This window comes from Geotrypetes seraphini, chromosome 3 (genome assembly GCF_902459505.1).
Source record: "Geotrypetes seraphini chromosome 3, aGeoSer1.1, whole genome shotgun sequence".
In the NCBI taxonomy this organism is placed as follows: domain Eukaryota; kingdom Metazoa; phylum Chordata; class Amphibia; order Gymnophiona; family Dermophiidae; genus Geotrypetes; species Geotrypetes seraphini.
This window is the reverse complement of record NC_047086.1, coordinates 72711034-72724570: the sequence shown is the minus strand read 5'-3', so window position 1 is coordinate 72724570 and position 13537 is coordinate 72711034. Positions and strand designations below refer to the sequence as shown.

At 41.6% G+C, this 13537-nt stretch overlaps 1 protein-coding gene across 1 annotated transcript in view; it reads right to left on the bottom strand.

Moving 5' to 3' along the window:
- Positions 1-13537, bottom strand: part of CSMD1 (CUB and Sushi multiple domains 1) — a 2397241-nt gene that overhangs the window by 1674509 nt on the left and 709195 nt on the right. The window contains exon 3 of the mRNA XM_033936341.1: positions 9176-9370. Within this exon, the coding sequence (XP_033792232.1) occupies positions 9176-9370 (195 nt within the window). The remainder of the gene's footprint in view (positions 1-9175; positions 9371-13537) is intronic.

The window sequence follows — 13537 nt, the reverse complement described above, 5'->3', positions numbered from 1 at the left end:
AGCCACCTATGTGCAGCTCTATTAGGCTTTCTTATGTCAGGTTCTGATGTTCTAGAAGCAGGTATGTATGTTTTTATGTCAATTTTTATGGCAGGGTTGGGGGTCAGTGATCACAGGGGGAGTGTATGGGGGATCTGTAATTTGTGTCTGCAGTGGTTATATGGTCACTTTGATTACCTTCTGGCCTCTCAGACCAGTTTTTATATCACCTAAGCCACTATGTATAAGTTCCGTTTAGGCAGTCGCGTTAAACTTTTGGTTATACTTTTACTAAGGTGCGCTAACTGATTAGCACGCGCTAATCGAATTAGCACACGCTAAACGTTAATGCATCCATAGACTAACATGCACACATTAGCATTTAGCACGCACTAAATCGATTAGTGCGTGCTAATCGGTTAGCGCACCTTAGTAAAAGAGGGCCTAAGTCTAGCGTCAGCCCATGTCACACCCAAATCCCGCCCTCACCACTCCTCCTAAAACACCCCTTTCAGCTCTGGGCGTACAGTGGCACTGAAAAGGCCTAAGCTGTTTTTAGATACGTCTATAACCCATTTCGATTATCGGCACTTGCACGACCTGTCCTTAAGGTCGTCCAAGTGCCGAGTTGGGCAGGATTTTAGACGTATTTCTGTTTCGATTATGAGCCCCTTAGTCTCTATACTATTATTAATTATATTTATTGATTTTTAAATTATAATCAAGTATACACTTGTACAGAAAGGAGAGGCATTAAAGAAAAACACACATTCCAAGTAAAATTATAAAATTACAATAATTATAATCAAAGCAAAAATAATCATAATCTCCTCCTCAAGTCCTCAGTTAATGGATCCAAGATGTAAAACAGTGAGCCTAACAAGAAAATCTTAGTAATACAGTGGTACCTCGGTTTACGAGTGCACCAGTTTGCGAGTGTTTTGCAAAACGAGCAAAACATTCGCAATATTGGTGCCTCGCAAACCGAGCTTACCTCGATGTACGAGCACCTCCCCCCTGCTATCCGGCATCCCCCGCGCGATCCGGCACCCCTCCACTCGCGTCGCCCCCCCGCCGCAATCCGATATCCTCCGTACCCATCACTTACCCCCCCCCATCTGGCATCCAGCACCGGCACCAAGGCACAGGACATGCCGGTGCCGGTGCCCGAAGATCTCTCATCCTTTTTGCTAGGCCTTGAGCATCTGCGCATGCTCAAGGCCTTAGTTCCTGCTCTCTCTGAGATTCTCGAGATCTCCGAGAATCTCGGAGAGAGCAGGAACTAAGGCCTTGAGCATGCGCAGATGCTCAAGGCCCAGCAAAAAGGATGAGAGATCTTCGGGCTCCGGCACCGGCATGTCCTGTGCCTTGGTGCCGGGTGCCAATGGGGGGTAAGTGATGCGTTTGGGTGGGTGATGGGTACGGAGGATATCGGATCGCGGCGGGGGGGCGATGCGAGCGGGGGAGGATTCCGGATCGCGGGGGGTGGTGGATCACGCAGGGGGGGGCCTTTGTGAGTGGGGGGGGGGTAGAGCAGTGCCACTGGCCTCGGAAGGGGGGGGGAGAAACGAATCAAGCGAGTTTCCCTTACTTTCTTTGATATACGAGTAATTTGGTTTACGAGCATGCTTCTGGAACGAATTATGCTCGTAAACCAAGGTACCATTGTATATCGAAAAAAGAAAACAGGGACACTGTTAACTGAAGGAAGTGACCAAATTAAATAATGAACACATGTTATTATTGTCCCAGCTTTCAGGTGTACAGCTGACAGAAAAGTTGTCAGTTGTATAGGATCAAAGAAAACATATTTTTGCTTTTGGTATATTATCACACATTTGCATGGGTGTCTTAAGAAGAAGGAGGCTATCTCTATACTATAAAAGGGACTGAACTGAAAGGGTAGAGGACTGGAAAACTATAAAAATCTATACAGTGAAAAAAAAAATACCCAGACACTTTAGCCATCCTTCTGACTTTGAGACATTATATTTACACACCTATAGAATTTTGAAAATTCTAGGCACTGGCATATCTGACAGGGACCAAATAAACTTTTGAGCCTTATGTGAATACAGTTTGACTGTGTGTTAATGCAGCCTGTTTAAGATTATTAAGACTCTGAACATTTCTCTCTTTAAATCAGCATTATTACTTCTGGAAAACTAACAGTGCTTCTTTTCATCTTTTCAAAAGCAGAGGAGCTGGAATACAAAAGAACTGTTCTTTTTCAGAAACACATTGGTCTACCTTCTGCATAATTCAAAGGTGTGCAAAATGAATACACTTGAGTAAAGAACCCATCTCCGCCAAGTCAAAAGTAAATCTATTGTGGCTGTAGAGTCTGGCTGTTCTGAATAATGTCCTCTCTCCCTCCCCCTCCTTATTCTCAGTGTTGCTCAATCTAGGGACAGCAAAACTTCTGTAATGTATAATCTGGTTTTGTTAGTTATTGCTTATTTTTTAATGGAAAACTGATTTTATTTAATGCATTTCAACATTTTAAAAAAATATTGAAAATTCTCACATAGTCCTTACCCTGTATTTCTGTCACTAGGGCTTTTGAACGGGGTTTAAAAAGCTTTAATAGGCGTTGAACTTTAAATCTTTGGTTCAGCCACCATTCAGCATCAAAGAGCAGGCCTGCCACTCAGAAGTAGAATGAAGGGCTCTGGGGCAGGCCTGCTTGTTGACGCTGCATGGCGGCTGCCCCAAATATTTAAAGTACAACATCAGGAAATGGTTGGGAGAGTGGGAACCAATCATCGACTGCCAATTTGGGGGGAAGCCATGGCCCTTGTGGCCTCCCCCATTCAGGTGCCTATGGCCAGTGTAGTAAACATATGCTTTATCCTCAACCCACCCCCAGCACTAAAAAATAGAATCTGGCCCCAATTCTATATAGATTACCTAAAAATTCAGCACCAACTAGGGATGTACTAATCACAAATCTATAAATGATAGGGACAATATATAGAATCGTGCTTAGCACTGCCTAAATGGTGTTAGGAGTCACAAAGGGATCCTTTTACTAAGGTGCGCTAGAGTTTTTAATCGCACACAGGATATTACCGCGCTCTATACCATGCGCTACGTGACTAGAACTAACGCCAGCTCAATGCTGGCGTTAAAGTCTAACGTGCACGGCAATTCAGCGTGCGCTATTCCGCACGTTAATGCCCTAAGGCATCTTAGTAAAAGGAGCCCAAAGTGTTCTAAATTTAGGTTTTCTTGGCTTAAATGTGTGCACCTAACTTAAGTGCACAATGACGCCTAAGTCAAAAACAAGTGCCTAACTTAAAACCACACCCATTATCCACCCCCTAACCACACCCACTTTTATGTAGGTGCTTTGGACTGGGCAACTACTTAATGTAGAATCATATTTTTCTATCTAGGTGCCTAACTTTCAATTAAGTCCAACTAATGGCAATTATGATGTCTTATGTGTCTATTAACCAATTAAGACCCCCTTTTATCAAGCCACATTAGGGTTTTTTTTATTGCTGGCTGCTTCGGTAAAAGCTCTGAAGCTCATAGAATTCCTATGAACGTTGGAGCTTTTACCGCAGTGGCTGGTGATAAAAACCCTAATGCGACTTGATAGAAGGGGGCCTAAGTTAGGCTAGGTGCACCGATGTAGGCATCTAAATTTAGGCGAACGATGTAGAATCTGGGGGTCTGTGTTTTTTTTTTTACATGTGAGAAGCATGCACAATGTCAAAATTACCATGAGAAACCTGAGCACAGACTATGGTAAAGCATTTTAAGTTATAAGAGTATAAGAACATAAGAATAAGCTTACTGGGTCAGACCATAGGTCCATCAAGCTCAGTAGCCCGTTCAATCCAGGTCATTGTACCTAGCCAAAATCCAAAGAGTAGCAACATTCCATGCTACCAATCCAGTGCAAGCAATGGCTTCCCCCATATCTTTTTCAATAACAGACTATGGACTTTTCCTCAAGGAAATTGTCCAAACCCTTCTTAAAACCAGCTACGCTATTCACTCTTACCACAACCCCTGGCAATGTGTTTTAGAGCTTAACTATTCTCTGAGTGAAAAAATATTTCCTCCTATTGATTTTAAAAGTATTTCCCTGTAACTTCATTTAATGTTCCCTAGTCCTTATAATTTTTGACGGATTGAAAAAAAATTGATCCACTTGTACCTGTTTTGCTTTACTCAGGATTTTGTAGACTTCAATCCTATCTCCCCCCAGCTGTCTCTTTTACATGCTGAAAAGCCTAACCTTTTCAGTCTTTCCTCATACAAGAGGAGTTCCACCCCTTTTATCATCTTGGTTGCTCTTCTTTGAATCTTTTCTAGTGCCACTATATCTTTCTTCAGATAATGAGATCAGAACTGAACACAGTACTCCAGGTGAGGTCACACAATGAAGCGATACCGAGGCATTATAACATTCTTACCGCTCCTTTTACAAAGGTGTGCTAGCGGTTTTAGCGCACGCTTAGTGCATTCTAAAATGCCGCATGCGCTAGCCGCTACCGCCTCCTTTTAAGCAAGCAGTATTTTATCAGCTAGCGCATGCTATAGCACGCGCTAATCCTGTGCGTGCACTAAAAACGCTAGCACACCTTTTGCCCATCTCTGTAGCTTTTCTAATTCTGCTATATATATATTTTGAGATGCTATGACCAGAATTGCATGCAGTATTTGAGGTGTGGTTGCACCATGGAGCAATACAAGGGCATTATAATATTCTCATCTTTGTTTTCCATTCCTTTCCTGATAATTACTAACATTTTGCTTTCTTAACTACCGCTGCACACTGAACTATGATGATACCTAGATCCTTTTTTCTGGGAGGTTAATTCTAACGTGGAACCCTATATCATGTAGCTATAATTTGTGCAGGAAGATGAAAAGTTTTAGTTCTATAATAAACATTCCTGCTATAATTACAGTCAGGTCAATATTCATTCTGCAATGGAGACCATTACCAGCTAATTTAAACTAAGTCATTCAGTGCATTGACATTGAATATCTGTGATAGAGACTTTACCCAAAAGTTATGAAAGTGCTTGTTGATATTCAGTACCGTACCTGGATAGCTACAGGTCACGTGAACATGTGTCAGAATACAGAAGGTGCGCTCTGTAGGTCATGCTGATCTATATATCCCAACAGTTAAGCAATTTAGGCTGAAAGGCCCTAATTCTGCAAAGTGCAACTAATGGCGCCTAAGTTGCGGCTGCTGTTTAGGTGTCCGAATTAAGTGGTTAATGAGCGATTTAAGGGTCTTAACAAGCATTAATTGGGACTTAGACGGAGGTAGGCGCTAACTAGGCATCCTGAGAATATAGACGCGAGTTTTGAACCATGTCTGCATATTTGTAGGCGTCCTCAAGAAAGAGTCACATCTAAGTATGTAGACAAGGGTATAACCTGTGCTTGGTTAGGGATAGGCTTCAAATAGACGCTAGTTGGGTGGTAGAGCATGTCTAAACATTCCGGAAATTGTAGGCGAATGAAAAGCTGGTCTAAGTGTGGTTTCTACTTCGCCTGAACGTGACTTTCTGTGGGAGAAAGTTAGGCATGCTTTGGGCTTTCGCAATGATATTTTCTAAATAGAATTCAGGAATATGGTTTTTTCCTCTTGTTCCCCCTCCTAATAGATTTAATAAGCCACCATATCAATAGGGCACATCAATACAAACATATTGCATGCAAAACATAGTACTTTTCTGCCCAAACAGTAATATAATTTACTAATTACAGCACATGAAAAACACACACAGCTATTCTTTACACTGCTTGTAGGAGCTCATTTTACAATTACTATGCAGCTTCCTATGTAGCACACAGGTTAAAGTTACACCCTTCTACACTGATGTTCCCAGTTCAACTCCCAGTCACTACCTCTCACTGAAAATAAAAGATGGCATACTGTGTTACTTTTTTTTTGTTTTTATTATGTTAAAGCTTACAATCCTGAAATAATGAAGAAAATTAATATGACAGAGTAGTGAGATCCACCTTGTGTTCTCTCCTGGCATCTATCCTAGCAGAATTAACTGCCATAACGACGCCTATATGGAACAGTATAATAAAAACTGAATTGCTATTATTGTATGGCTTATTGTCTAGCACAACGGTTAGAATGAAGATTAGCTATTGTATACTTGTACTATTACTTCGATTTGCTATTGTATGCTTGCACTATTGCTTCTTTATGCATATCTGCTCCTTGTGTTATGCCTGTTTCTCTTGTTGACTATTTAATAAATATGATATAACACCCCCCCAAATAAAAAAACAAAACAAAAAAGAATGAAGGTTAGCATGTAAGCCTGGTGTACTTTATCTGACACAATACTCATTTTAATAAAAATTACAAGCTACAGACTAATCAAATATAATTTTCATCTCAAACAGCACAACATTAGCAATACTAGAAGCATTAATTCCAAAAGTGGAGTTTGCAATTGATAAACAGCAGTATTTGACTCCATGTCACATTTATTCAACCATTCTTAAGATTCACACTGATGTTCCCAGTTCAACTCCCACTGAAAACAATCCTATATAATAAAACCCAAAGCGCACATGCGCACTTAGGATTTCGTGTTCCCTGCCGCTGTGGTGTGTGATCCGTGGCCGTGTTCCAACCCAGCGGCAGGGAACATTCCGGCCACTCCCCTCCTCCTGCCCTCACTCACCAACCGCTGGAAGAAGCAGGCAAGCTATCTCCCTGCCCGCCTTCCTGTCACTCCTCACAAACGCACGTTTTTTTTTTTGGGGGGGGGGGCATACCTTCTTTACCTGAAGCCTGGCGCACAGCTCCACCCGTGCAAGCACTCCTCCCCTCACTCACTAAGCGGCAGCATCTTCGCTATGGGACCCAATGACCGTACAATCTCTCCCTCCCATGCGATCCTCCCAGCGAGATGACCTTAACAACTAACCTCCCTCCAGCGTTGGCAGCCGCAGCACACTAAACAGGCTGCTTCGTGGCTTTCTCCTGCCGGTGAAGTGTCACTGATGACAGGCCCTTGAGAATGGAATGAGATCCCACTGTATATACGCCAGCAGGAAAACTTGAATAATTTTAAAAGATTACTAAAAAGATATTTATTTTGTGCAATGAAGTATGGGAACTGAATCCCCTGTTGTATATTTGAGTGCTGGTCGCTTATATGTTTTTTCCTTACTGTTTGTGACTATTTCATTGTCCCCCGCAGGGCCGCGCTGGCGTTTTTGGTGCCGGCTGACATGATGGCAGCTCTGACGCTCATAGAATTTCTTTGGGCTTCTAAGCTGTTGTCGCTGCGGCCGGCGCTGGAAGCACTGGCACGACTTTGTAAAAGGAGGGTGTGTGTATACTGTTGTTGTTTTTTCATGTATGTATGTTTTTTCATGTATGTATGTATGTATTTATTTATTCATTTTTTATATTTTGTCCTTCCCAAGAGCCCAGAACGGGTTACGAGGATACATACACAGAGTTTTCAGGAACAGTGATACACACGCTACAGAGTCAATAACATGCTACAGGATCAAGACATAAAGCTATAGAATTAATAACTTACAACTTATAAAGAATGTGACTAAGAAACACATGCTTTGCAGAGTCTATGAAAATGAAACCATAGAGTCACGAATGGGTATTAACATATCTGCAGTGAACGATAGAAGAACTAGTTGGAAGGTTCAGGTGTTCTGAGGTAAGGTACGTCAAAGCAAGTGGGATACAAATGAATAAACTATAAAGTTAGGCACCACTCATCACAGTTGTCAATCAACCGCTAGGCAACATTTACAGAATTGCACCTACCAGCATCTAACTTGACTTAGGCATTTTTAGGTGTCCCAGTGTTAAGCACCAGAATATTAAGCCAGGGTTTTCTTGGTCTAATTTACCAGCACTTAACACAGATATTGATAGGCACTGCTCAGTGTTCCGCATGGAATTATTAATGATTTTTTTTTTTTTTTTTAAAGGCGTTTTTAATGGTAAGGTCAATTACAATGCCAATTAAGCTCATTAATCAATTTTGAATTCCATACAGAACTTGTCTAGGCATCCCCAACGGGGTACCTAGCGATGCCTAATTGCATGCACTAATTTGCTGGCCCTAATTGCTTAGTTAAATTGTACTGACTGTGTATCTGTATTGTAGGATACTACTACCGTGTTTCCACGAAAATAAGACCTACCCCGAAAATAAGCCCTAGCATGATTTTCGAGGTAGGCCTTACTATAAGCCTTACCCCCAAAAATAAGCCCTAGTTGCCGGCAGCAGCGCTTCCCTGTGCACCCCCGCTGACCCCGCCCCCATCTCTCCCGCTGACCACAAGACCAAAATACTGTACCTTGTAACAAACGGCAGTGTCGCAGCAATGTAGACTGGCTGCTTCGCGACCTTTTCCTGCCCAGACGTTCCTCTGCCACATCACTGATGATGTCATCAGCAACGCAGCACACGCGCCCGGGCAGGAGAATGCCGTGAAGCAGCCTGTCTGCATTGCTGCAACACTGCCATTTGTTATAAGGTATAGTATTTTGGTCTTGCGGTCGGCGGGAGAGATGGAAGGGTCAGCAGGTGGGTTCATGCAGCAGTGGGAGGGAGGGAGGGATAGAGGCTGCAAGGGTTCTGCTGCAGAAGGAATGGGAGGGAGGGATATAAGCTGTAAAAGTTCTACTACACAGGGGGATGGGAGGGAGGGATAGAAAAACACTGCACAAGGGGATGGGTGAGAGAGGAGGAAAGATGCTGCACATGTGGGAGAGAGAAAGGAAATAGGAAGAATTGGGGTGGAGGAGAAGGGAGAGATAAATATTGTACCTGAAAAAAGAAGACCTACCCCAATAATAAGACCTATTTCGTTTTTGAGCCCAAAATTAATATAAAACGGTGTCTTATTTTCAGGGAAACACGGTATGTCTTCTAATCTAGACCACCTCCCCCCCTGCCAACACACACACATACCTCTCTCCTTCTCTGCCTAGCTCTGATAATAGAGAGGATAGGCATTTCAAACTGTCTTAGGTCTTTCATATTGCTAATACTTGCTGAAGCAAAAATCATGACTGTTATAATTCAGATCAGCAATTTGTTTAGGATATTTTTGCCATAACCTTTAAAGAAAATATTTTTGCTTAATTTTGCAAATTAATTCACTTTAACTAGTAACATAAACGTATATCTACCAAATACTATGCATATTTTACCTCTACAAAATGGAGCTGGAAAATCCCATGATGCACCATTTCCTGGACTAACAATGCATGTCAGTGTAGCATGGCCTTCAAGGATATAGTTTTGGATACAGCTGTATCGAATTTTGTCGCCAATGTTGAATCGTGTCCCATGCAATATTCCCTTTGGGATTTCTCCTGGATTACCACAAGTATGGCTAGGCAGCACTATTAAAAAGAAAAAAAACAAAACAAAAGAATGGGTCATAAATATTATTTTTATCCATTATTGATCAAATAAATACATAGGGCTCCTTTTACTAAGCTGCGGTAGCGTTTTTAGCGCACGCTGAAGATTAGTGCGTGCTAACCCCCGCGCTACGTGTAAAAACTAATGCCAGCTCTATGGAGGCGTTAGCATCTAGCACGCAGGGCATTGCAGCTTAATAAAAGGAGCCCTTAATGATACTCTCACTGATTCAGCATACCCTACACAATTGTTATGCATTCATCCTATGAAAACAAAGAAACGTCATCATTAATTAAAGAGTAAGATAATATTAAAACTATATACACAGATTACGAAAGCCATCAATACACATACCAATTCATTCATTTATACTTTATATACATCACATTACACTACAGCAAGGCACAGAAAAAAATGTTACAACAAGTGTAAAGCATCATGTTACATCAAGTGTAAAGCCATAAAAAAAGATTGAAGTGAATATTTTGATAAATCTACCTACTGGATAATGGAAGGGTACCTCCAATGGCAGTGTTCAAATCCAAGCTAAAGGCCAACTTTTTTGAAACCGCTTTCAACTCTTAACTCCCCCTCACTGCTGTCAGATACCTATACCCACTATAACCTCCCCAACCCTGAAATGTCCTATCTAAATTAGATTGTGAGCTCTTCTGAGCAGGGACTGTCTATTGTATGTTAAAATGTACAGCGGTGCGTACGCCTTTCAGCACTATAGAAATAATAAATAGTAGTAGAGTACTAACTATCCTCCCCTTTTACAATACCGTGAAAACAGTTTTTAGTGCAGGCCGGAGTGCTGAATTCTCTTATGAGCGTCAGCATGCCGGCCTGTGCTAAAAAATGCTTCTGCGGTTTTGTAAAAGGGGGAGGGGGGATAGTTAGTACTTCTGAAATCTTATATCTACATTACTAATATTCCTTTTAATTTAATTTATTTCCTATATACCGCTAATTCCGTTAAGTTCTAAGCGGTTTACATAAAATATACATTAAGGTGCATTAAAATTATAAGTAAGATAGGTACTTAGAAATTCCCTTACTGTTCCGAAGGCTCACAATCTAATTAAAGTACCTGGAAAAATGACAATTAGTAGAATAATAAAAAAATAAAAAATAGAGATAGAGGAGAAAAATAAGAAAAAACATTCTAATAAGACTACAATGATCTAAAGGACTTTGAAAGGTTGAAAAGAGGGGAGATAGGAATATTTTCTCTTTTCTTATTCATTTTCCTTTTTCCTTTTTTCCTTTTATTCTTATTACTTTCTTTTATCATTTTTTTTGCATGAAGGCTTCTTGTTTCTTAATCTCAAAAACCCCTAACCAGGGACAAAAAAAGTGGGCAGGAATATATTAAGTTCTTTAATCAGACGTTTCTCTAATTCTGCAGTAGTTTTCAGACACTCATTTATCTCACGCTAGGATGTGAGGCATTTCTAATAATCGAGCGATTGCTGTCCTTCCAGGCAGCCTATATTTACACTTTCAAATTCGTATTCAATTTTGACATGATTTAAAGATGCATTTTTTTAATAGAATCTTTTGGAAGTTAGATACTAGTTGTTTATTCATTTGTATTGCTAATCTCTGCGAACCGCATAGAACTTAACGATATTTGCGGTATATAAGTAAGTTTTTATGTTATCAACACCAGATAATATATACGCTCTATTTCTGAGGCCTTTTTCCACCTAATAGAAAATAGAAAATCCTGGGATTGTTTGGCTTTTTTCTTTAATGGATTAAATAACTTATTTATCAAGTTATATTATTAGTTCCATTACATGGGAACTAAGTTTATTGCTGCGTGATATTGCCAGTCACCGCCAATAGTCATTGACTTGCTGACTAACAAGCAGGTTTATCTCAGGCCAATAGGCTTTAGTCAGCCCGCTGATGTATATCAGCTTGGGTGGCTAGGTCTGTGGCACTGAAACTGAACAGGAAATTCAGTGCTGGTTGCTGGATACAGCCTTTGCATTGAATATTTGCATTCTCCGCCCACTGTGAGAAGTAGCCAGACTGCCTCATGCAGTCTGAAAATTGGACCCTTGTAATCTAAAAATTAAGCTGCTCTTCTGCTCTGTATAGGGTTACCAGACTTCCAGATTTCCCCGGACATGTCCACCTTTTGAGGACACGTCCGGGGTCTAAACCAGTGTTCTTCAACCACCAGTCCATGGACCAGTGCCTGTCCACAGAAGTTTCCTGCCGGTCCACAGGGCCAGCATGTGCATCAGGCCCAAAACAGTGTGCTTCAATGATCGATGCGGCGTTATCTTCGAGCCAGCTCCCTCTTTCTAACTCATTCAGTGCACAAAGCACGGGCAGTGGCTCCTATGGGCATCATGCGCCTGAACCGGAAGCATTGCAATGTCAGAGGGAAGGCTTCCAGATGAGGCACGGGACGTGCAAGGTGCAATTAGTACTGTCATGGGGGTGGGGTCTGGGGTGGAGATTGGTTAGAGATGGGCGGGGTCTGGCCCACGACTTAGCCCCGTGTTCTTCAACTGCCCAGTCCACGGACCGATGCCGGTCCACAGAATAATTATTTTATTTATGCCGGTCCATAGGTGTAAAAAGGTTGAAAAACACTGGTCTAGACAGCTTTTCAAAACCTGGCACTTTGTCTGGATTTTGTCGGGAGGGGGCAGGGATCCAGTGCAGTGACATCATGTGTGCATGCACATGATGTCATTGCGTCACATCCGCTCATGTGTGGTCACCTTCCTGCCCGATGAACAGGCAGTGGGGGTGGGGCTGTGGGCAGAGCTGAGGGCAGAGCTCGGGCGTAACGGGGCAGGGATAAGTGAAACTGGGCAGGCCTGGGGGGTAGGCCTAAGGGTCAGGATTTTACAGAGGTAAAATCTGGTAACCCTAGCTCTGTAGAACTAGCATGTTAGCCTACTTATATTGGGCTGCTGTAGAGATGAAGTGATGTCTCATATTTGTGAACTTCAAAAACACTGTTTGCAATTAATATTATGAAAGTTGTCTTAGATGCAAGAAGAGAGTGTCATTTTATCAAGCCACAATTCATTAGACAACTGTAAAAAGATATTTGAAGAAAAGTAAAGACTAATATGGCAAGCACAAGATAAATACTGGTGCCTGCAGGCTGGAAATCAAATTAAAGGATTAACTCTTCTTAAAACTGTCCTCAGAAATAACACATTAAATACCTGGCAAAATACACGCAGTCACAAACCAGTGATTAATTAGAAATACACATCACACCTCTAATTCAACTGTTTTAAATGATAAGATATGTAATATTAAATACTTCAGTTATAAAAAGGTATAAACTCTATAATCTTTCTAGCAAAGCCTAAAAAAAACATAGAAAGTATAACCAGAAATCAGGCTAAGCACATTAGCATTTACATCAATGGAGATTGCACAAGTTTCAAATACTGGAGTCTGCCAAAAAGACATCCAACGTTTACAATTAATCCAAAACACTGCCATAAAAATTATAACAGACAAACAAAAAATTTGATTGCATAACATTAGCATTCGCATTCCCATCACCTGCAACTGAAAGCTAATCACCATCAATCAATAATCACACAACTCAGATTTATTGGAATAAATATTTGGCCGCAGCTTTATTATCTATCTGAATATTATCTTCACTTACAATACAATCTGTATCCAAAAACCAACAAACCCCCAATGCATATTTCACACACCACAAGGGAGCTATTCGGTGTCGAAACTAGCTCCCGTTAAGTCTTTAAATTTATAACATTCCCCCAAACATGGCCCACGGTGACGCAAGGCTATGCTTCCCCTCCTCTCCCCCCAAACATGACCCACGGTGACACAAGGTCATGCTTCCCCTCCCCCCAAACATGATCCACGGTGATGCAAGGTCATGCTTCCCCTCGCAGCGGTATCGCATACGAGTATCACATTTATTTATTTATTAACTGCTCATCTCCCAGATCCAACTGGGCCAAACCCCATTTTCCGCCCCACCCAAAGCTGCGACCACCTCCCCCCAACCCCATAAGCTCCACCAAACCCACCCAAGTCGACATATAACATGTAAACCCCCCAACCCACCCCACAACACTGACACAAAACATAACACCAGCACAAATGGATGGGAGGGAGGGTGG